The sequence below is a fragment of the Salmo salar genome, chromosome ssa28 (genome assembly GCF_905237065.1).
Source record: "Salmo salar chromosome ssa28, Ssal_v3.1, whole genome shotgun sequence".
Classification (NCBI taxonomy): domain Eukaryota; kingdom Metazoa; phylum Chordata; class Actinopteri; order Salmoniformes; family Salmonidae; genus Salmo; species Salmo salar.
The window spans coordinates 18134085-18156278 of NC_059469.1; the positions used below are offsets into that span (position 1 = coordinate 18134085).

General features: G+C 42.2%; 1 protein-coding gene across 1 annotated transcript in view; it reads right to left on the minus strand.

The window, feature by feature from the left end:
• Positions 1 to 17566: 17566 nt before the first annotated feature.
• tekt3 (tektin 3) overlaps positions 17567 to 22194 on the minus strand; it is a 31593-nt gene continuing 26965 nt past the window's right edge. Inside the window, exons 7-8 of the mRNA XM_014179834.2 lie at positions 17969 to 18123; positions 17567 to 17852 (exon numbers count right to left, since the gene is read on the minus strand). Coding sequence (XP_014035309.1) covers positions 17636 to 17852; positions 17969 to 18123 — 372 coding nt within the window. The 3' untranslated portion in view covers positions 17567 to 17635. The remainder of the gene's footprint in view (positions 17853 to 17968; positions 18124 to 22194) is intronic.

A 22194-nucleotide genomic window follows, 5' to 3' on the forward strand; every position in this document is an offset into this window, starting at 1 on the left:
CAATGTAATGTTATTACGTTCTGTGTGCTTCAATGAACAAACGTCTGATACGCAGAGCTTCAACTCAGTTCATTGATTGACCTCACAGCACGTGAGTATTTCAAAACTCCTCCATTTTGTCTTCATCTAGAAACAATCCCATAGCTCCTTGTAAACCAGTCAATGTACTTTTGTAGGACAGTAGATGTGTATCAAGATGACACTGACACCTATTACACTTTATTCCATGTATTTATGTAGTAGTAGGTATACAATGGCAGTTCTTGGCAGTGATATAGAGACAGCATACTGCCCCAGAGGTGCTGAGAAGTACAAGCCTGGTCTCAGACCTGTTTATTCAGCATATTCAACTGATATAGTCAATGCCTTGCCAAACAGCACACACAGATCTGGGACCAGGCTAGAGGAGTAGCTCAGTACTGCTTGAAATGAAAAGCTAGCACACCCTCCTAGCCCCATATATGCCAATGTTTGTAAAAGACTGACAAGAGTTAGTGGGTGTGTTGGTGGGTGGACGTTCCTACTGCTCGGGAGTGTTAGATTAAATCTATCTGTTTAGCAGAGGCCCAGAGCCAACCCAGCTGGAAGAGACAGTCAACTGCTCAGGATCTGACGTGTCTAACGTTGCATCTCCGTCACTAACTAGCTAACACAGTGATTTATCTCTGCATTACAAAGAAGACATATATGTTCAGAAATAAGCCACAAAATTTGCACTGTTTGGAGAAAGTTTAAGTGAATGACTATCACGGCCTTTCTATTTCTGTATCTTATCAGTGGCTGCAAACAACCATATGGTAGGAGCTCTGTCTTCCCTTTTCCAAGTGAATCAACACCTCATTCTTAATGTCAAAAATCAAAGCACTTGAAAGCCTAAGGAAAATGACTTTGTCAAAGCTAAATCAAAATGAGGATTTAACATTTCCAGAAACACTGAGACCTGAAGGAAAGGAGAAACACGTTGTTATCAGTGTATCCTTGATATGGGAAATATGGTGTTGTCTTACTAAAACATTCTTGAGGAAATGTAATCAAATGTCATCGCGACTTCAAGACAAACAAACAACATAAAACTCATTCCATATTGTAGCAAAAAAGTATGAGGAAATTGGGCTCTATTTTCGGCCCGGTGTTAAGGCGGCGCTAATGTCAAACGCACATTAGTTTACAATTTCGTCATGTAAAACCTTGCGCACTGACATTTCCCACCCCTAACGCCAGGTTCGGCAATTTACCTGCCTTATATCAAATAAAACAGTGAGCTGGCATTTCCTTTTTATCTATTCATTGTAAGCAGGTCCACCTTATTTTAGCCACGCAAGTCCCGTTTTGGACGTGCGTAAAATGATGTAGGCTACGTGCCCATGCTCATCATGCAATGAGAGATATAACATTGAACCTCGGTGAATACCATTGAACTTTTGTATTGAGAAGTTTATCTGTAACCTGTAAAATTGCTTGTCTTCTGTTTTATAGGTTCAAAACCCAAGCCCTCCCTTAGGCCTACTATAACGAAGGGTGGTTCAACAGCAATTTGTGTCTTTTTTATCCTGGCGATATTATGATATCATGACATTTTACATTGATTTATATATTATTATTTGTATGCTTATGTTGTGTTTCATTTTATTACGACCTAACAGAAATGTTAACCTTCCTGGTTTCATGGTGACAACGTCCGTGGCGTGATTGCAATGTAACTTCTTGGAGATGTGGGAATGCTATCTAATCTGTAAAATGGTTCCTATTATGTTCATAAAACATAGGCCTATTTGGGAGCAATCTTTGTCTGGCTAGTGTGAAACGTTTGGATGTGCATAAAACTCTCCACAGTCTGCATTGTTTTAATATTATTTGCCCACAGTGAGAAATGATGGTACCTGTAAGTGTGACATAGTCTATCTAAAACAAGTTTTTATTTTGTTTAGAATTTGATTAGAATTACTCGTTCACTTTTTAGGCCTTATCAATAATGAATTGAATCTTGCTTATTGACAATGTTTGGCATAACCATGCATAGTCATAATGCAATTTACAGTAGGCCTAGCCCCTATATCATTGTGAATGCTATTGAAGCCATGCAATTACTTAGAACAATGTGGACTGCAAATGGGTTCAAGTTAAAGTATTTAGTAAAGATACGCTACCGTTCAAAAGTTTGGGGTCACTTCGATATGTCCTTGTTTTTGAAAGAAAAGCACATTTTTTGTCCATTAAAATAACATCAAATTGATCAGAAATACGGTGTAGACATTGTTAAAGTTGTAAATTACTATTGTAGCTGGAAACGGCAGATTTTTTATGGAATATCTACATAGGCGTAGAGGCCCATTATCAGTAACCATCACTCCTGTGTTCCAATGGCACGTTGTGTTAGCTAATCCAAGTTGATCATTTTAAAAGGCTAATTGATCATTAGAAAACCATTTTGCAATTATGTTAGCACAGCTGAAAACTGTTGTACTGATAAAAGAAGCAATAAAACTGGCCTTCTTTAGACTAGTTGAGTATCTGGAGCATCAGCATTTGTGGGTTCGATTACAGGCTCAAAATGCCTAGAAACAAATAACTTTCTTTTGAAACTCTTCAGTCTATTCTTGTTCTGAGAAATGAAGGCTATTCCATGCTAGAAATTGCCAAGAAACTGAAGATCTCGTACAACGCTGTGTACTACTGCCTTCACAGAACAGTGCAAACTGTCTCTAACCAGAATAGAAGGAGGAGTGGGAGGCCCCGGTGCACAACCGAGCAAGAGGACAAGTACATTAGAGTGTCTAGTTTGAGAAACAGATGCCTCACAAGTGTTCAACTGGCAGCTTCATTAAATAGTACCCGCAAAACACCAGTCTCAACATGAAGAAGCGACTCCGGGATGCTACCATTGTGTTATGTATGTTCAAATAGAGTCCATTCAATTACTTGTAGGTGCAGAGAGCAAAAAAAGATTGATACGTAGTTACCCGGGAAAGAACTCATCAGATTTACAGTGGATTGGCTATTGACGGACAGCAAAGCAATAGGTTCCAGGTGGGATTCCTTCCTTGGAGGTCAGGAGTACCCAGGGGCAAAGGGTAACCACTGGGAAAGCTGCTATTGGGTGTTGGTCAGATGGGGGTTAGCTTACTCCCAGTGTCCTGGGCTGGCATCAGTGTGAAGTGCTCATCTCTGTTGGCCCTTAGAGTTAGTTCAACAGCATCCCACACGTCCTCACCCCCCCCCCCCCTCCCCGGCCCCGCTCTGCCCCTCTCCCTCCATCTGTCTGACACAGCCCAGATGTGTCACAATGGATCGCTAAGTCCTGCTATTTAAAGACATTGAGATGTGGTCTCTCTCAAACGTACACACATGCACGTATATATGCATGTGCGTGAAAGCACACCTATTGGAGATGCAAAGATAAAGCAGGTTTACATAGAGGGGATTAGTGAAGGCACATGGTGTTTCTTAGGGTAAAATGGCATGCATAGGAAACAGTGGCATGACATGAGTCAGCACATTTTCTGAGCATGTGTGTGTGAGGAGGTTAGGAGAATGTTGCGTGTGTAGTCAGAGAAACAGAATGTGCTGGGAACAGGCAGAGAGGGGGATGGTTGGAGAGAGAAAGAGAGAGAGGGATACACGATGAAGTGTGTTTGTGTATCTATTAGTTTAACCTCATGCTCTAGTATGGTAGTCTTGTCATCAGGTTTACATTACATTCTCAGACAAACAAAGCACGAGATGTTGACAATGGAGGCTGTGTCTGAAATGGCACCCTTTTTCCTACCTAGTGCACTACTTTTGACTAGAGTAGTCTGCTACATAGGGAATAGAGTACCATTCGGAACAAAACCAGAGTGCCACTGCTAAAATATGCTCATTTGCGAGGTGTTTGTGCTGCTTATAAAGATAATGTGATCATCTATGATCAGAATCAGTTTGCTGTGGTGTGAGGAAGTGCTCTGCTTTGGCTGCCTGACGGCCTCTTTCCCTTATCTTTCTATAACTACCCCATTTCCTGTTGTCTCCTTAGAGACAGACAAATAAATAAACAACACTGAATGAAAATAAATTCTAGAATCATCCCACACTCTGATTCAGCACAGTCGGCTAACATCACCCCCCTCTCCTCACTCCTTCACCCCACCCACCCATCTTGCTATCCTTCTCCCTCTCTCTCTCTCTCTCTCTCTCTCTCTCTCATTCAGTATAACATAATATCTGCCTGCAGAATGAACAGAAGGAGAGAACAACAGATCTATTAAATAGATTGTCTAGGCATTCCAAACAATTTCACTGTGTAATCTTCAGACTCTTGGCTCCATGAGTTGGCCATCTCTCTTTAAACCCAATGTGATTCAATACATTGCTTATGATCCCTGATCTTCAGGTTGCAGTTGATTCTTATCATATCACTTTGTATGGTGAAACTGAGTTATGTGGAGTATGCTGGTGAGTGATATGAGCGATTGAATGACAGGTTAGAACTGTGGCAATACTGAGAATGAAAGGGAAACTAACGCTTAAGGCATAACCACCACTACTCAAGCAACACTGTGACATGGCCAATGTCAGCTATGACAGGAAACCATACAGAGAAAAACTTTATCTTGGCTGCCTCAGGCTTCCTCTCTCTTCACTCTACCGGTCGGGATTGCACGACTACAGTGACTGATGTTGGGCCGTTTTTTTCTTCTCATGACCACAGAGAGAGAGCTGACATCATATACTGACTGTATCTCCATGAGGTCTAGGATTATTACAAAATGACCAAAAATAAATGTATTTCATCATCCCCAGGATAGAGACACATTTGGTATCAACATTTCCTATTATTACGCATAGGTTCCCATGAAACAAGTCACGCTGAATGCCTGCTTAGCCGTAGATGAAATCATGTGTACTAGGGCGTGACCTCTCACCATCACGCCCTTCTACTACTATTTTTCTCTCACCATCACAGCCCTTCCGTTTCTCATAGTCATAATCTACACTAGCCTAATATTAGTGGTGAGACGAGTATCTAAGAATGCTGAGAAGAAGAGTTTGGCCATGTCCCCTAAGAAGACAATTGTTCCCATGGATGTTAGGGTTGACTGTTAGCATGATGTGGAAACTGGAAACTCAATAGGAGAAGTCACGTTAGACACAGTTAGTTCGTGCTGTCATATTCCTGCAGGCCTTTGTACCAGCTGTGGAGGATTTGGTTGTATGGGGACCCTGGTGGTACTATGGGATCAGAGATGAGCTAATCCCGGTTAACCCGGGTTCTGTCCAGAACTAAAATATTGAGTAATTAGTCTGTCCATGAGAGATTAGCTGAGCTAATGTTCCACTTGTTGAATAATCCATATCACTGCCATAATGTTGTAATATGACACTCCTCCCAGATAGAGAATCACACCTTTGATGTTTTGTGAAAATAACAGGCAACATTGTCATAACCAGTATCAGACTTGGATGCATTGAGGTATTGCCTTTTGATGTTATATAATATCATTGCATTTTCTAGTATACAAGTGTAATATCGTTTTTCAACGGACTAATCTATGCACACAGGTAGTAGAGCCACATAAATTATACTATAGGATTAGATTAAATTGGCCTTGATTCCTAAGGAAAATGAATTGAATGGCCAAAATGAGGAGTGTAAATGAAAGTGAGAAATGTATAGTAATTCAATATCAATTTCTAGAGTGGGATAAGTAGAATGTTTAGTTTCACATCACTCTCTCTCCAATGTGTCTCCAAGACTCACACCTGGAAAATATAATTTTCATAAAAAAATATGATATTTTATGTGGGTCTTCCACGAAATGAGATCCTTTTGCGTCGCTTTGATATTTTAAGTAGAACTTGTTCACCAATATTGAATTTTAAAAGCCTGTTATAATAAATGAAGTGCCCTTTAATATAGTTATGTCCCTCTGTCAGCCCTGTGTCACTTCTAGGAAGATTTTAACCCACTTAATCACCAAATGTCTCCAAGTTACACCATCATTGCAAAGCCCTAGTTATTTTGTTGCTTTGACAAACTCATTTCTGAAGATTATTGTTTATTTTATGTCATTAGTGAATCATTTACGTCTGTCCCTCATTTTAAGGAAAATCCTGTTAAGTGAACTGAACTCTCTTTTTTTAAATTTTTTTAAGATTTAACATTTGATAGTAAAATCATAGAGTAAAAGCATGTGAGCTGGTTCTACTCATTTTGGCCATTTTCTGATGTTTTGTGGTGGAAAAACCGAGCAGGTCAAGCACAACACTTCAACCCTGCTACCCAATTTTTATACAATTAAATATTTTCTTGCATTCAATTGCCACTCTCTGTTACACACAGTAAGCTTCCATTTCCCCTGTCACAAGGGGATTTATGGCTGATTTAAGAAATCATCAACCCTGTTACAGTCAACCCTGTTACTTTATTTGATACTTAATCAAATTCTCCGGTACTTTTGTATACTTTTGCATAGCACTCACAAGCCAAAAGTGGTCCCGAAAATTGCATACTACGTCACACATGTGCAGGTATGTGCACGATGTCATTGCTCAAAATTGCGTACTACGTCCGACGTGTGCAGATATTGCTCTCTCTCTCTCTGTCTCTCTCTGCTGTGTCCACTGACCCATTGGTACTAGCTGTCACTCAAATGCGAGAAGCTGAAGCTCATTGGCTAGAACTGTAATTGTTAGGGGGCTGACCCACGTGGAGGGAATTGTAGGGAATGGGTGGCAGGTAGCCTAGCGGTTAAGCGCTTTGGACCAGTAAATGAAAAGGTTGCTGGTTTGAATCCACGAGCCGATTAGGTAAAAAAACGTGTTGATGTGCCATTGAGCAAGGCACTTAACCCTAGTTGCACTGGATAAGAGTGTCTGCTAAATGACTAAAATCGGAAAATGGAGCGGCACAGCTTTAAGAAAACAGTCGCTGCTCATAGATTATGCATGTATGAACTACGCAGTGACACATCCAGCCCAAATTGGGAGGTTTTTAAAATACTTTATTAGTCACCGGACCATGTCTTTAATAAGCACTTACTACAGACCTTTCATTATTTAACCTCTTGAGATGGGAAAATGTGTTTTTTATGAAGATGACCATGTGGTCTTTTTGACAGAATGTTAAAATGAGGTGAAATTAAAACTTCTCAAAATTGGTGGAACGACCCATATGGCTATCAAAAATGTATGTGCAGTTGAGACCGCAAACCTCTCAATGATATAGTATAGAACTGTGGCTCCCCACTAAACATCATCAGCTCTCTAGTCTAAACATAAACATAGTACATAAAATATAAACTAAGCAAAAAAACAAACGTCCTCTCACTGTTTAATTTCAGCAAACTTAACATGTGTAAATATTTGTATGAACATAACAAGATTCAATAACTGAGACATAAACTGAACAAGTTCCACAGACATGTGAGTAACAGAAATGGAATAATGTGTCCCTGAACAAAGGGGGGGGGGCAAAATCAAAAGTAACAGTCAGTATCTGCTGTGGCCATCATGGACTGCACCAGATTTGCCAGTTCTTGCTGTGAGATGTTACCACACTCTTCCAACAAGGCACCTGCAAGTCCGGACATTACTGCGGGGAATGGCCCTAGTCCTCACCCTCCGATCCAACAAGTCCCAGACGTGCTCAATGGGATTGAGATCCAGGCTCTTCGCTTGCCATGGCAGAACACTGACATTCCTGTCTTGCAGGAAATCACGCACAGAACGAGAAGTATGGCTGGTGGCATTGTCATGCTGGAGGGTCATGTCAGGATGAGCCTGCAGGAAGGGCACCACATGAGGGAGGAGGATGTCTTCCCTATAACGCACAGCGTTGAGATTGCCTGCAATGACAACAAGCTCAGTCCGATGATGCTGTGACACACCGTCCCAGACCATGACGGACCCTCCACCTCCAAATCGATCCCGCTCCAGAGTACAGGCCTCGGTGTAACGCTCATTCCTTCGACGATAAATGCGAATCCAATCATCACCCCTTGTGAGAAAAAATTGCGACCCGTCAGTGAAGAGCACTTTTTTCCAGTCCTATCTGGTCCAGCGACGGTGGGTTTGTGCCCATAGGCGACATTGTTGCCGGTGATGTCTGGTGAGGACCTGCCTTACAACAGGCCTACAAGCCCTCAGTCCAGCCTCTCTCAGCCTATAGCGGACAGTCTGAGCACTGATGGAGGGATTGTACGTTTCTGGTGTAACTCAGGCAGTTGTTGTTGCCATCCTGTACCTGTCCCGCAGGTGTGATGTTCGTATGTACCGATCCTGTGCAGGTGTTGTTACACGTGGTCTGCCACTGTGAGGACGATCAGCTGTCCATCCTGTCTCCCTGTAGTGCTGTCTTAGGCGTCTCACAGTACGGACATTGCAATTTATTGCCCTGGCCACATCTGCAGTCCTCATGCTTCCTTGCAGCATGCCTAAGTCACGTTCACACAGATGAGCAGGGACCCTGGGCATCTTTCTTTTGGTGTATTTCCGAGTCAGTAGAAAGGCCTCTTTAGTGTCCTAAGTTTTCATAACTGTGACCTTAATTGCCTACCGTCTGTAAGCTGTCAGTGTCTTAACGACTGTTCCACAGGTGCATGTTCATTAATTGTTTATGGTTCATTGAACAAGCATGGGAAACAGTGTTTAATCCTTTTACAATGAAGATCTGTGAAGTTATTTCGATTTTTACAAATTATCTTTGAAAGACAGGGTCCTGAAAAAAGGACGTTTCTTTTTGTGCTGAGTTTATGAACTGAGGGTCATCTATAACCAAAGTTATAAACTGCCAAGATGCTTGGACTGTGGGGACAATTCCAGAGGACATTCCCTGGAATTGAGGAGGGAGAGGAGGTCAAAAGGGGGACTATAAAAAGAGAGAGAGGGAGAGAGGGAGATACAGAGAGGGGGAGAGAAAAAGACAGAAAGAGAAACACACTTAGAAACTGAGAGACAAAGAGAGGGAGATGAGGAGGGACAGCCTCAGCTCTGTTCTCTGTCCGTCAGTAAGTCTAATCACTGAGCGATGAGAGGCGCAAGTCTTGTGATGTAAAGGAGAGGTGGGGGGGCCTGCAAACAAACACTGGAGGGTGGGAATGCTAGAGAGCACTGTGGATCCACAATGTACTTACTGCTGTAGGTCACAGTCAAGCGCAATACTGTTTGTACAGCAGGGGGGAGGGCAGTGATGTGTGTGTGTGTGTGTGTGTGTGTGTGTGTGTGTGTGTGTGTGTGTGTGTGTGTGTGTGTGTGTGTGTGTGTGTGTGTGTGTGTGTGTGTGTGTGTGTGTGTGTGTCAAATGGGAAGCTCTGTGCAAACAATAGATAACATACAGTGCAGTCATAAAACATGGCACCCCTGAATAAAAGTGCAAGTTTAACCTCTAACACAAAAACAAGCTTGCTGGTACTCAAAACAAGTACATACACGTCTTACATGGGGTGGTCCAAGGCCTCCCTGTCTGCCACACACACACACACACACACACACACACACACACACACACACACACACACACACACACACACACACACACACACACACACACACACACACACACACACACACACATACATATCTAGAATGAGTTGAGATAGCGCCGATAAGCGTTTAGTGCACTGTTTGTTGTCATACGCTGTGTATTAAATCATTTGTCCCTTAGATATGCTGTTAACGACTCCCACACAGTAGAATGAGACACGTCAGGTGTGCAGTTGATCTGTAAAAAGACATCAATGTAAGTTGATATGTATTTTTTAAAGGCACTACAGGATAGTAGTAGGGGGTCAAGTTGCCACCGGTGTTGTGACACAGTACTGTCCGGAAAACGGATATCTAGCCGGACAGGGCTATGGTCTGAGATAAAGATGCTGTGATATTGGCTATTAGTTACAAAAGGAAGAATTCTATTGTCCGGCAGGAAAAAGTCAATTCTAGAGTATGATTGGTGGACTGGAGAAAAAAAGGAGTACTGTTTAGCAGTGGGATTGCTCCTCCTCCATGGAACAGACAAATTATAGGATTCTAAAAATGAGTTGATTACCGAGCCTGATTTTGAAATTACATTGTTGGGCATCAGTCTGGATATGTCTAGACTTGGTTTAAGGTCAGGAAGTGTTGCAATGAGGTCAGAGAAAAATGTAGCATCATCCCAATTAGGACCATAGAGATTAGCCAGAACAACCTTTGTGCTAAACAATTTCTCCATCACTGCCATTAGTATCTGAAATTACTTTGAAGGAGACAAACGGGGTGCCTTTTCTGATAAGGATGGCTTCCCCTCTGGCCTTATAGGCAATGACTTGTTTGATAAGCAAATGATCAATTTCAAGCAATTTTGACACACCAAAAGACCATTATGCCAATGCTAGTAATTGTTGCTTGATGCCCCATTGCTGGTGAGCATGCAAAGCAAACGGTTCATATTCTTGATCACCAAACAATTTTTGGAGCTGCAGATGCATATTCATTTATGATATGATATTTTGATATGATATTTTGATGTTTTGATGTTTGCGCTGCACCCAATCCTATAGCTGTACAGCAAATCAGATGCTTTGACCCATGACCACCAATAAGAAGTGGTTCAAAGCTTGCGAACCCCGTGCACAAATATGAAAATGATAAATTCAATCATCACCAGGTAGCCTATTGTTGTGGCAAAGATATCTAAAGCAGATCGCTAAATAGTATTTTTTGGATAATATTAATGTAGGTAGGCAGAGTTATGCAAAACCAGAGAAAATTGAACAATGTTTTCTGGTCACTAATCTGGACATGTGCGCCTGCCTTTGTGCCCCAATGCTGATGACTGGTCATTGGTCAACAGTCAAGAAGCGCAATTTTTTGGTTCTTGTTTTTGAAACAAGATTTTGGTGCAATGCTGTAGGCCTATGTTAGTGACCAGATCAAATAAGCAAAGATACATATAAAATACAAATGGTAGGCTATATGTAGCCTATTAAAATATGTATGAATATATATATTTTCCCCATTCAGTTTCAGACTGGCAACCCTAAAAACCTTCTCACTGCGCTAGCTCACCCAACCTGTGTTAATTGATCCAATCAGAGGGCCAATCAGTTTTTTTTGCAGTCATACCATTTATTTAAAAAAATGATGACAGCTGTGATGGAAACAGAAATTATCGGTAGAATTTTATAAATGCAGACAAATAATGTGTGAATTCGACATGGTGGGATCTTTTTGTGTTCGGAAAAGGAATTATGCGAGAAATGGCGGTGGAAACAGCTTTATGCACAAATACTGATCTAATAAGCATCATATCAAAGCAAACCTGGAGACACAGATGATATTGTCACACCCTGATCTGTTACACCTGTCCTTGTTATTGTCTCCACCCCCCTCCAGGTGTCGCCCATCTACCCATTATCCCCTGTGTATTTATACCTGTGTTCTCTGTTTGTCCGTTGCCAGTTTGTCTTGTTTGTCGAGTCAACCAGCATTTTTCTCAGCTCCTGCTTTTTCCCCAGTCTCTCTTTTTCTCACCCCCCCCCCCCCTGGTTTGACCCTTGCTGGTTCTGTCTCTGAGCCCGCCTGCCCAACTACTCTGCCTGTCCTGACCCTGAACCCACCTGCCATCCTGTACCTTTGCCCCTATACTCTGGATTATTGACCCCTGCCTGCCTTGACTTGTTGTTGCCTGCCCCTGTTGCTATAATAAACATTGTTACTTCGACAGTCTGCATCTGGGTCTTACCTTGATTCCTGATAGATATGGTGTGTGGTCCTCCCACTATGACTTGGGAAACCATTCAGATTATTAGGCTACAGATTAAATAAATTACAATGAACTTCACAGGGTGTTGAAAGTGCACACTATGAGCTTGATGCTCCTTTCCAATACATATTGAGGGTCTTATTCTGGTGACATGATGCTTGAATGCTCTTATCAATAATAATCTCATCATGTAAACCAGCCTACCGGCACTGTATCTGCAAGCTGTTGGCTAGAAGGCATGTGCCAAGACCAGAGTTGGTATATTTGCAATTTAACCTGTCTGGGCTAGGGGGCAGTATTTTCACGGCCGGATGAAAAACGTACCCAGGTTACTACTCTGGCCCAGAAACTAGAATATGCAGGCAACACACAGCTATGCAAAGAACAACCTCCCACAATTCGCCATCACGGCGAGTTCAGACACCCGCCAAGTTCGGGGCAACCTAAACTCAGAATTAGTATTAGAAATATTGTATTACCTTTGCTGATCTTCATCAGAATGCACTCCCAGGACTGCTACTTCCACAAGAAATGTTGTTTTTATTCAAAATAATCCATAGTTATGTCCAAATACCTCCGTTTTGTTCGTGCGTTCAGGTCACTATCCAAAGGGTAACACGCGAGCGCAATTCGAGACACAAAAAGTCAAAATGTTCCATTACCGTACTTAGAAGCATGTCAAACGCTGTTTAAAATCAATTTTTTATGGTATTTTTAACATAAAATTGCGATAATATTCCAACCGGACCATAGTGTATTCATTCAAGGAGAAAAATAAAAAACAGCGTGCTCGCGGGAACGCGCATCTCCAATCCCTTTGTCCTCTGTCAGACCACTCAGTAACTGAGCTCCTATACTCTGCCCAGAGACAGGAGAAGGCTCAATCCACTTTCTGAAGGCTTTAGACAGCCAATGGAAGCCTTAGAAAGTGCAACGTAACAGCACAGATACTGTAGTTTCGAAAGGGACTAGAAAGAAGAACTACATTTCTCAGATCCTACACTTCCTGGTTGACTTTTTCTCAGGTTTTTGCCTGCCATATGAGTTCTGTTATACTCACAGACACCATTCAAACAGTTTCAGAAACTTCAGAGTGTTTTCTATCGAAATCTACTAATAATATGCATATTCTCGTTTCTGGGCAAGAGTTGTAACCAGTTTAAATCGGGTACGTTTTTTCATCCGGCCGTGAAAATACTGCCCCATATCCATATCAGGTTAATGGTTAGTACAGGTGCTCAAAGGAGTTAAATGGAAATCAATATTGTTCATCAAATCTAATTTTATTTGTCACATACACATGTTTAGCGGATGTTATTGCGTGTGTAGCGAAATGCTTTTGATTCTAGCTCCAACAGTGCAGTCATATCTAACACTTCACAACAATACACACAACCTAAAAGTAAAAGAATGGAATTAAGGAATATATACGTAAATATTAGGATGAGAAATATCGGAGTGGCATAGACTAAATACAGTAGAATAGAATACAGCATGTACAGTGGTTCTTTCATTAAAAGTTGAGGTGTACTGCAGCACAGCTTGTAGGGTACCACAGAATTCTATGGCACGTTATTTAAGTGTCAGCCATTGTTGCCAGAATTATGCAATTTCCCACAGTCTGCCACACTCTTCCACAAACGGTCGCTGCATAAGCTCAAAACATTTAAAGGAAGAACCACTGTTCATATGAGATGAGTAAAGCAAAAATATGTAAACATTATTAAAGTGACTAGTGTTCTATTATTAAAGTGGACAGGGATTTCAAGTCTATGTATATGGGGCAGCAGCCTCTTAGGTGCAGGGTTACGTAAACCGGAAGCCGCCTAGTGATGGCTGTTTAACAGTCTGATGGCCTTGAGATAGAAGCGGGTTTTCAGTCTCTCGGTCCTAGCTTTGATGCTCCTGTACCAACCTTGCCTTCTGGATGATAGCGGGGTGAACAGGCAGTGGCTCTGGTGGTTGTTGTCCTTGATGATCTTTTGGCCTTCCTGTGACATTGTAGGTGTCCTGGAGGGCAGGTAGTTTGCCCCCGGTGATGCATTGGGCAGACCGCACCACCCTCTGGAGAGCCCTGTGGTTGCGGGCGGTGCAGTTGCCATATCAAGCAGTGATACAGCCTAACAGGATGCTCTCAATTGTGCATCTGTAAAAGTTTGTGAGGGTTTTATGTGCCAAGCTAAATTTCTTCAGTCTCCTGAGGTTGCGCCTTCTTCACCACACTATCTGTGTGGGTGGACCATTTCAGATTGTCAGTGATGTGTACGCCGAGGAACTTGAAGCTTTCCACCTGCTCCACTGTGGTCCTGTCGATGTGGATAGGGTCATGCTCCCTCTGCTGTTTCCTGAAGTCCACGATCAGCTCCTTTGTTTTATCGACATTGAGTGAGAGGTTATTTTTCTGCCACCACACTCCCAGGGACCTCACCTTCTCTCTGTAGGCTGTCTTGTCATTGTTGGGAATCAGGCCTACTACTGTTGTGTTGTCTCCAAACGTGATGATTGAGTTAGAGGCGTGCGTGGCCACGCAGTCATGGGTGAACAGGGAGTACACACCCTTCACCACCAGGGGGCGGTCCATCAGGAAGTCCAGGACCCAATTACACAGGGCGGGGTTCAGACCAAGGGCTCCGAGCTTAGTGATGAGCTTGGATGGTACTATGGTGTTGAATGCTGAGCTATAGTCAATGAACAGCATTCTTACATAGGTATTCCTATTGTCCAGAAGGGATAGGGCAGTGTGCAGTGCGATGGCGATTGCATCGTCTGTGGATCTATTGGGGCGGTAAGCAAATTGAAGTGGGTCTAGGATGTCAGGTAGAGTAGAGGTGATATGATCCTTAACTAGCCTTCATGATGACAGAAGTGAGTGCTACAGGGTGATGCCTTTCTCTGTGTATTATCGTATGTGTCTGGAAAAATATTACAACAATCCATCACCATCACCGCCCAATGCTGGACTATAAAGACATTAGGAAGAGGAGGAGAAGGAAAGGGGGAGAAGAGGGTGATAGTTATAATCTATACAGGGAGAAGAAGAAGATGGGTGGAGGTTGTACTATATACACAGCTCCACCATTGTGTCATATTATTTATATACCACCAGTAAAGGCAATCAAATACTAAATGAAGTTGACAATACAATGAATCTCACTCACTGAATGGTTTAAAAATAATGGTATACTAAGCAGCCTGGAAGTAATAAAAAGATGGCCACCTGTGTCAGTTTCCCTTGAACTTTTAGTGTCTTTCCAGGGCCTGAGCTTTCCTTCAATCAGTAGTAAAACCACCACCAGTGAGTGTCAATGGCTCACAAAGGTATCATCCAGGCTAGTTATTGACTCTGACAGATCAGAGGTTGACTAAGTAACCCTCCAGAGGCCTATATATTTGTTCTAGCCTCTCTGCTACAGGAGCTAATCCTGTATGTTTGTTTGGAGATTACTGCCACATCTGCTGCTCGCCCAGAACCACTGTTTGGTTTCCATGGACTGTCAGACCAATAGGTCTGTCACCTAACCTGAGTCCCAAACCTGTATAATATATTGTCGTGATAATGTTCCACCATAGACTTAGATAGAAATCACATCATTGTATCTGTCCCATTATGGCATATGTTAGAGCATGGACAGTGCCATTGAGGCTATCTACATTTTGGAAGTAGTCAATTGTTTTCTTCTACTACTTATATGAGTTGGCAAACAAACTGAAATGGTATATACTGCCACCTGTAGTGTGTTGTTTGAAAAGGTATAAAGCCAAAGTTAGCGATTTACTGCCACCTGCAGTTATGGAATGTTTACTCACAAGTAAAATTAATTGGCTGATCCCTCCTGATGACCTGGACGAAATTATTTAATCATTCCTTAACCTAAAGGAAGTCACACCCAGCTGACTACTCCAAAATGGTAAAAGCCCTCAATGGCGGTGCTCATGCTAAAACAAGCTTTTGTGCACTAGAGTCGTCTATCGTTCTATATGGCCAAGCCAAGCCCATCTGAGTATTACTGCTCTGGCCTGGTTCCTCAGCGTAGGAAGAACCAGGCCAGAGCAGTGTACCTCAGATGGGCTTGGCTGGAACCATGCTAGAAAGGAAAATGTGAAAAGCGGAGCCAGAACAGTACAGGTCAGGTCGGTACAATAGCATGGAAAGGATATGCATTTCCCTATCCCTATGTGGTGCTCATTGCTATAGGATCCAGGAGTTTTCCCTTGTGCAAAGCTCTTGACCAGGAAAAATTCTGGGCCTTAGTTAGTGTATACAGTACTTTGTCATCGCCCAAGTGTAGCACATGGAAACCATGTGTTTGGTGTATTTGATACCATTCCACTCATTCCGCTCCAGCCATTACCACAAGCCTGTCCTCCCCAATTAAGGTACCACCAACCTCCTGTGGTATACATGTACAGTACTATAGTGCATTCAGGAGGTATTCAGACCCCTTCCCTTTTTCCACATTGTTACGTTACAGCCTTATTCTAAAATGTATTAAATGTTTTCCTCATCAATCTACACACAATACCCCATAATGACAAAGTGAAAACAGGTTTTCAGAAATTCCTTATTTACATAAATATTCAGACTATTTGCTAAGAGACTCGACATTGAGCTCAGGTGCATCCTGTTTACATTGATTATCCTTGAGATGTTTCTACAACTTGATTGGAGTCCACCTGTGGTAAATTCAATTGATTGGACATGATTTGCAAAGGCACACACCTGTCTATATGAGGTCCCACAGTTGACAGTGCATGTCAGAGCAAAAACCAAGCCATAAGGTCGAAGGAAATGTCCATGGAGCTCCGAGACAGGATTGTGTCGAGGCACAGATCTAGGGAAGGGTACCAAAACATTTCTGCAGCATTGAAGGTCCCCAAGAACACACTGGCCTCCATCATTCTTAAATGGAAGAAGTTTGGAACCACCAGGACTCTTCCTAAAGCTGGCTGCCTGGCCAAACTGAGCAATTGGGGGAGAAGGGCCTTTGTCAGGGAGGTGACCAAGAACTCGATGGTCACTCTAACAGAGCTCCAGAGTTCCTCTGTGGGGATGGGAGAACCTTTCAGAAGGACAACCATCTCTGCAGCAACCATCAGGACTTTATGGTAGAGTGGCCAGACGGGAAGCCACTACTCATTAAAAGGCACGACACCCCGCTTGGAATTTGCCAAAAGGCACCTAAAGTACTCTCAGACTATGAGAAACAAGATTCTCTAGTCTGATGAAACCAAGATTGAACTCTTTGACCTGAATGCCAAGAGTCACATCTGAAGTAAACCTGCCGCCGTCCCTACGGTGAAACATGGTGGTGGCAGCATCATGCAGTGGGGATGTTTTTTCAGTGGCAGGGACTGGGAGACTAGTAAAGATAGAGGGAAAGATGAACTGAGAAAAGTACAGAGAGAGCATTGATGAAAACCTGCTCCAGTCCTAAGGACCTCAGAATGGGGCGAAGATTCACCTTCCAACAGGACAACAACCCTACGCACACAGCCAAGACAATGCAGTAGTGGCTTCAGGACAAGTCTCTGAATGTTCTTGAGTGACCCAGCAAGAGCAGGGACTTGAGCCTGATCTAACATCTCTGGAGAGACCTGAAAATAGCTGTGCAGCGATGCTCCCCATCCAATCTGACAGAGCTTGAGATGATCTTCAGAGAAGAATGTGAGAAACTCCCCAAATACAGCTGTGCCAAGCTTGTAGCGTCATAGGCACTTCAACAAAGTACTAAGTAAAGGGCCTGAATAGTTTTGTAAATGTGATATTTCAGTTTTTATTTTTGATAAATTAGAAGAAAAAAAACTACAAATCTGCTTTGTCATTATGGGATATTGTGTGTAGATTGATGAGTGAAAAACCATTTAATCAATTTTAGAATAAGGCTGTAAAAGCCGAATGCACTGTATGTGATGGCTTTAGGTATATCCCACCAGGCGTGGGGTGCTGGGGAAGCTCTTCCTTATGCCCATGCACTTCTCCTGATCCAGGAACAAGGAGTTAGCCTTGATAGACAGGTCATGCTCCAGGGCAGCCTTGGTCTTCACCAGCTTCTGCAGGGTGTTCTCTGCCTCCATCAGTCTCTCACGCAGCTTGTGGATGGTGTCCTCTATCTCCCTCACTTCTCCCACCAGTCTGGAAATAGCGATAAGGATAGGGACAAGTAAATGGAGGAGTGAGGAAGGGAATGTACGTGTTGAACGTCCTCATTTTACAGGCTATAAAATACCCACCACACGTTCGAGCCCTACCTGTGGTGTGGGTTGTCCCTGCAGAGCTCCACATTGGGCCTGCGTGTCCTCTCATCCAGCCTGGTCTGGGCCACCTTCAGGGGGCATTCCTTGTCCCTCAGAGCCTTCTTTAGGCTCTCTATCAGCATCTCTGTCTGGAAGATTTCCTGGAGGGTCTGTCAGTAGAAACAGGCGAGAGGGATGGTGAGACGATCCAGGGAGTAAGGAAACAGATTAATTTAAGTGGTCAGGAATGGAGCAGTTCTAGTGGTTGAAATGGCGCTGTTACAACCAGTTTACAACCGGAAATGGCTATAATGCTATGGACGTCATTGCAACCAGTTTTGCCTACTGTGTAAGGGTTTGAGGTAAAGAGTTCTAGGAAACTCAAAGAACTTGTTTATTTACACCACACAGTTAGGTGATGTGAAATGTATAGTACAGATGCAGGTGTCTGTAAAAGCAAAACTAACACCAAATGTAACTGTAGATCAAATCAGATTAACACTGTACTGTACAGTACTTTCCTCCTTCTCATCCCACCATCACATTATCATGTAATCTCATTCCCCTGAATCACTCAACAACTCCTCAGAACCATCCCTGGCTGACTGACTGGCTGGCTGACTGGCGTTATTAAAGACTGTGTGCCTCACATCATAGCTGCTGTCAATGGATAAGCCCAGAGAACAGCCGAGGTGGATAGAGCCCTGCAACATCCAATTAACCCTTCGACAACAATGGGCTCCAGTGTCTACTACTCCACTACCAAGGATATGTATCAGTGGAAAATGTTGAACACAGGCAATGCAAGATAAATCTATTTTTGGTGTCCTTCTTTTGACAAGACTATTTAGCCTAGCAGTAACAGAGTTTGGTGAATTAGTTTGCATGCCTGGGTTCCATAACACGATTACAGTAAAAATAAGGCCTAGACCAGTGAAGAGGGTGATCACTCCACAATACTCACGTCTTTGCCCATTAAACACTGATCTTGTGACACACAAGTAAAAGGGGCTGAAAGGAGTTGTATTTTTCTCCTCATTAAACAGTAAAAGCAATGTGATAGGAATAAACCTTTGTTTTCCATTATCATGAAAGATGTCACGTGAAAATGCAACAGACCCTTGAATAGTTTGAGACAACCCTGGAGAAAAAAAATTGCATAGACAAGCATAGACTGGTGACCAGCCTTCGTTGTGTTTTTGCTAGTGATGGGAAACCGAGGCTGTCTGAAGACATCGAGGCTTTCACCAAATTGTTCCGAAAAACAGTTCATTACTCAGAGCTTCATTATCTGTTCACAATGCACATGAGTGACATTTGCCATTCAACAATAAATAGCAGCCTGTGATTATCAGATAGACATTTTTTTTTCTCCACTGTTTTCATCAAAATTCCGTGGCGCAGCGGTAAGTTGTTGACTTTCGTAACCTATAATCAGTTGGAATACCAGGTTTGCATACATCATGCTTAACTTTTTTGCCTTGAACTTTACTATTTTTCAAAAACAGAGTTTATGGCAATATTTAGGATGCTTAACACAGAAGCGTATACTATACTAAATAAAACAAATGATTTTAACAGTGTGGTTTCACATAAAACAATTTTCAAAATAGTGTGCCTTCAACAGGATTCGACATCATACACTCATTCTTCTGAGTAATCCATTGTCGACCTGCTAAGCTACTGTACCAGTCGGATGAAACTTTCTGTACAAAATCCCAAACTTTTTATAGTTCCGTACCCCTTCAAACATTCAACCTCCAGCTGCGTACCCCCTCTAGCACCAGGGTCACTGCACTCTGAAATTTAGTTTTTTGCCATCATTGTAAGCCTGCCACACACACACTATACAATACATTTATTAAACATAAGAATGTGTGTGAAATTTTGTCACAACCCGGCTCGTGGGAAGTGACAAAGAGCTCTTATAGGACCAGGGCACAAATAATAATATAATAATCAATCATTTTGCTCTTTATTTAGCTATCTTACATAGAAAACCTTATTTGTTCATCGACTATTGTGAATAACTCACCACAGGTTAATGAGAAGGGTGTGCTTGAAAGGATGCACATAACTCTGCAATGTTGGGTTGTATTGGAGAGAGTCTCAGTCTTAAATAATTTTCCACACACAGTCTGTGCCTGTATTTAGTTTTCATGCTAGTGAGGGCCGAGAATCCACTCTCACATAGGTACGTAGTTGCAAAGGGCATCAGTGTCTTAACAGCGCGATTTGCCAAGGCAGGATACTCTGAGCGCAGCCCAATCCAGAAATATGGCAGTGGCTTCTGATTAAATTCAATTTTCACAGAATGCTTGCAGCAATTTCGATGAGGCTCTCTTGTTCAGATATCGGTAAGTGAACTGGATGCAGGACATGAAATGGATAATGAATCCATTTGTTTGAGTCATCCGTTTCGGGAAAGTACCTGCATAATTGCGCACCCAACTCACTCAGGTGCTTCACTACATCACATTTGACATTGCCTGTAAGATTGAGTTCATTTGCACACAAAAATACAATGATGGAAAGACCTGTGTGTTGTCCTTGTTAATGCAGACAGAGAAGAACTTCAATTTCTTAATCATAGCGTCAGTTTTGTCCCGCACATTGAATACAGTTGTGGAGAGTCCCTGTAATCCTAGATTCAGATCATTCAGGCGAGAAAAAACATCCCCCAGATAGGCCAGTCGTGTGAGAAACTCGTCATCATGCAAGCGGTCAGACAAGTGAAAATTATGGTCAGTAAAAGAAAACTTTAAGCTTGTCTCTCTATTAAAAAAAACATGTCAATACTTTGCCCCTTGACAACCAATGCACTTCTGTATGTTGTAAAGGCATTACATGGTCGCTGCCCATATCATTGCATAGTGCAGAATATACACGAGAGTTCAGGGGCCTTGCTTTATTAACAAAGTTAACCATTTTCACTGTAGTGTCCAAAACGTCTTTCAAGCTGTCAGGCATTCCCTTGGCATTCCCATCAAGGCATTCCCTTGGCATTCCCATTGATGGCATTCCCATCAAATCCATTTGATGTCACAAAGCTGTCCAGTACTTTAAAAATAATTGAAGAATTAAGTCCTCCTCAATAGTATGGGGATTGCCTGTCCTAGTCACTCAGTAGCTCACCATATAAGACGCTTCTAGCTCCTTCTTATTAATGGTATCTGTTGCTTTTATACATGACTTACTACTCAAAAGTCGTCTGAATTCTCTTATTTTTCAAATTGGCATGTTTTGTTTCTAAATGTCTCTGCAAGAGTGAAGGTTTCATCGAGTTGTGAGATAGTACTTTTGCAAATATAACTCACTGTGGCTGAGGAAAGGCACTACTCCCAATATAAGTGAACCCCAAATCAATGTAGTTCTCATCATATTTGCGCCTCTTCGATGGTCCAACGTCCAGGTGCAGGTGTAGTACTGCTGGTATGTGTCTCTATGGACGTGGGCCTTACTTTATTTTAACCATTTATCAATTTTCGCGCAAATGGAATGAGCAGCAGCTATGTTTGGCTACATACTGACCATTAGTGGAATTCCCGCGAGATGGTAATGGTTAATGTGATTGGATGTTAATTATTTGACTAGGCTACCTGTATTTGACATTGTGTTGTTATTTCACTGAACACTAGATGGTTTAATTGTATTTTTGGCAGTGAAACGAGGCTACTTAAGTGAGAAAAAAACTCCCCCAAATGTATAGCCCCTTTGGAAAATATAAATGGACTGTTTGAAAATGTGATACAAAATACGTTTTATTTTTTTAAATGTGAATCACCTTTTTATTTGGCGTACTCCAACGGCATTGCGTGTACCCCTGAGGGGAATACCTGATCTACGCTGATTGAAGTGGATTTAACAAGTGACATCAATTCATGGGCAGTGCAAGCATATTTATGTTCGGGAGAAAGTAATTGCAAAACATTATTGAATTCAAATGATCTGTTTACAGGTCCATAGCAATTTGTTATTGTTTTTGTGTTTCAGAAACGGTCAGATACAGCAAATGTCATTGAAAAAAACATTCTGTTAACACCGCTAAAGACATTTGATCAAGTTTACCATTTGTATTTCCCTTAGATATACTGTCTTGGCCTAATTCCAATACTTACAAGGTAGACAGCAAATAAGGGTGTTATTGTCACCATAAAAGGTGACAATTCTGGCAGAGTTATAATGCACCTTCACATTTGCACAGTTTTACATCAGGTTTTTTGTATTTTATTAGGATCCCC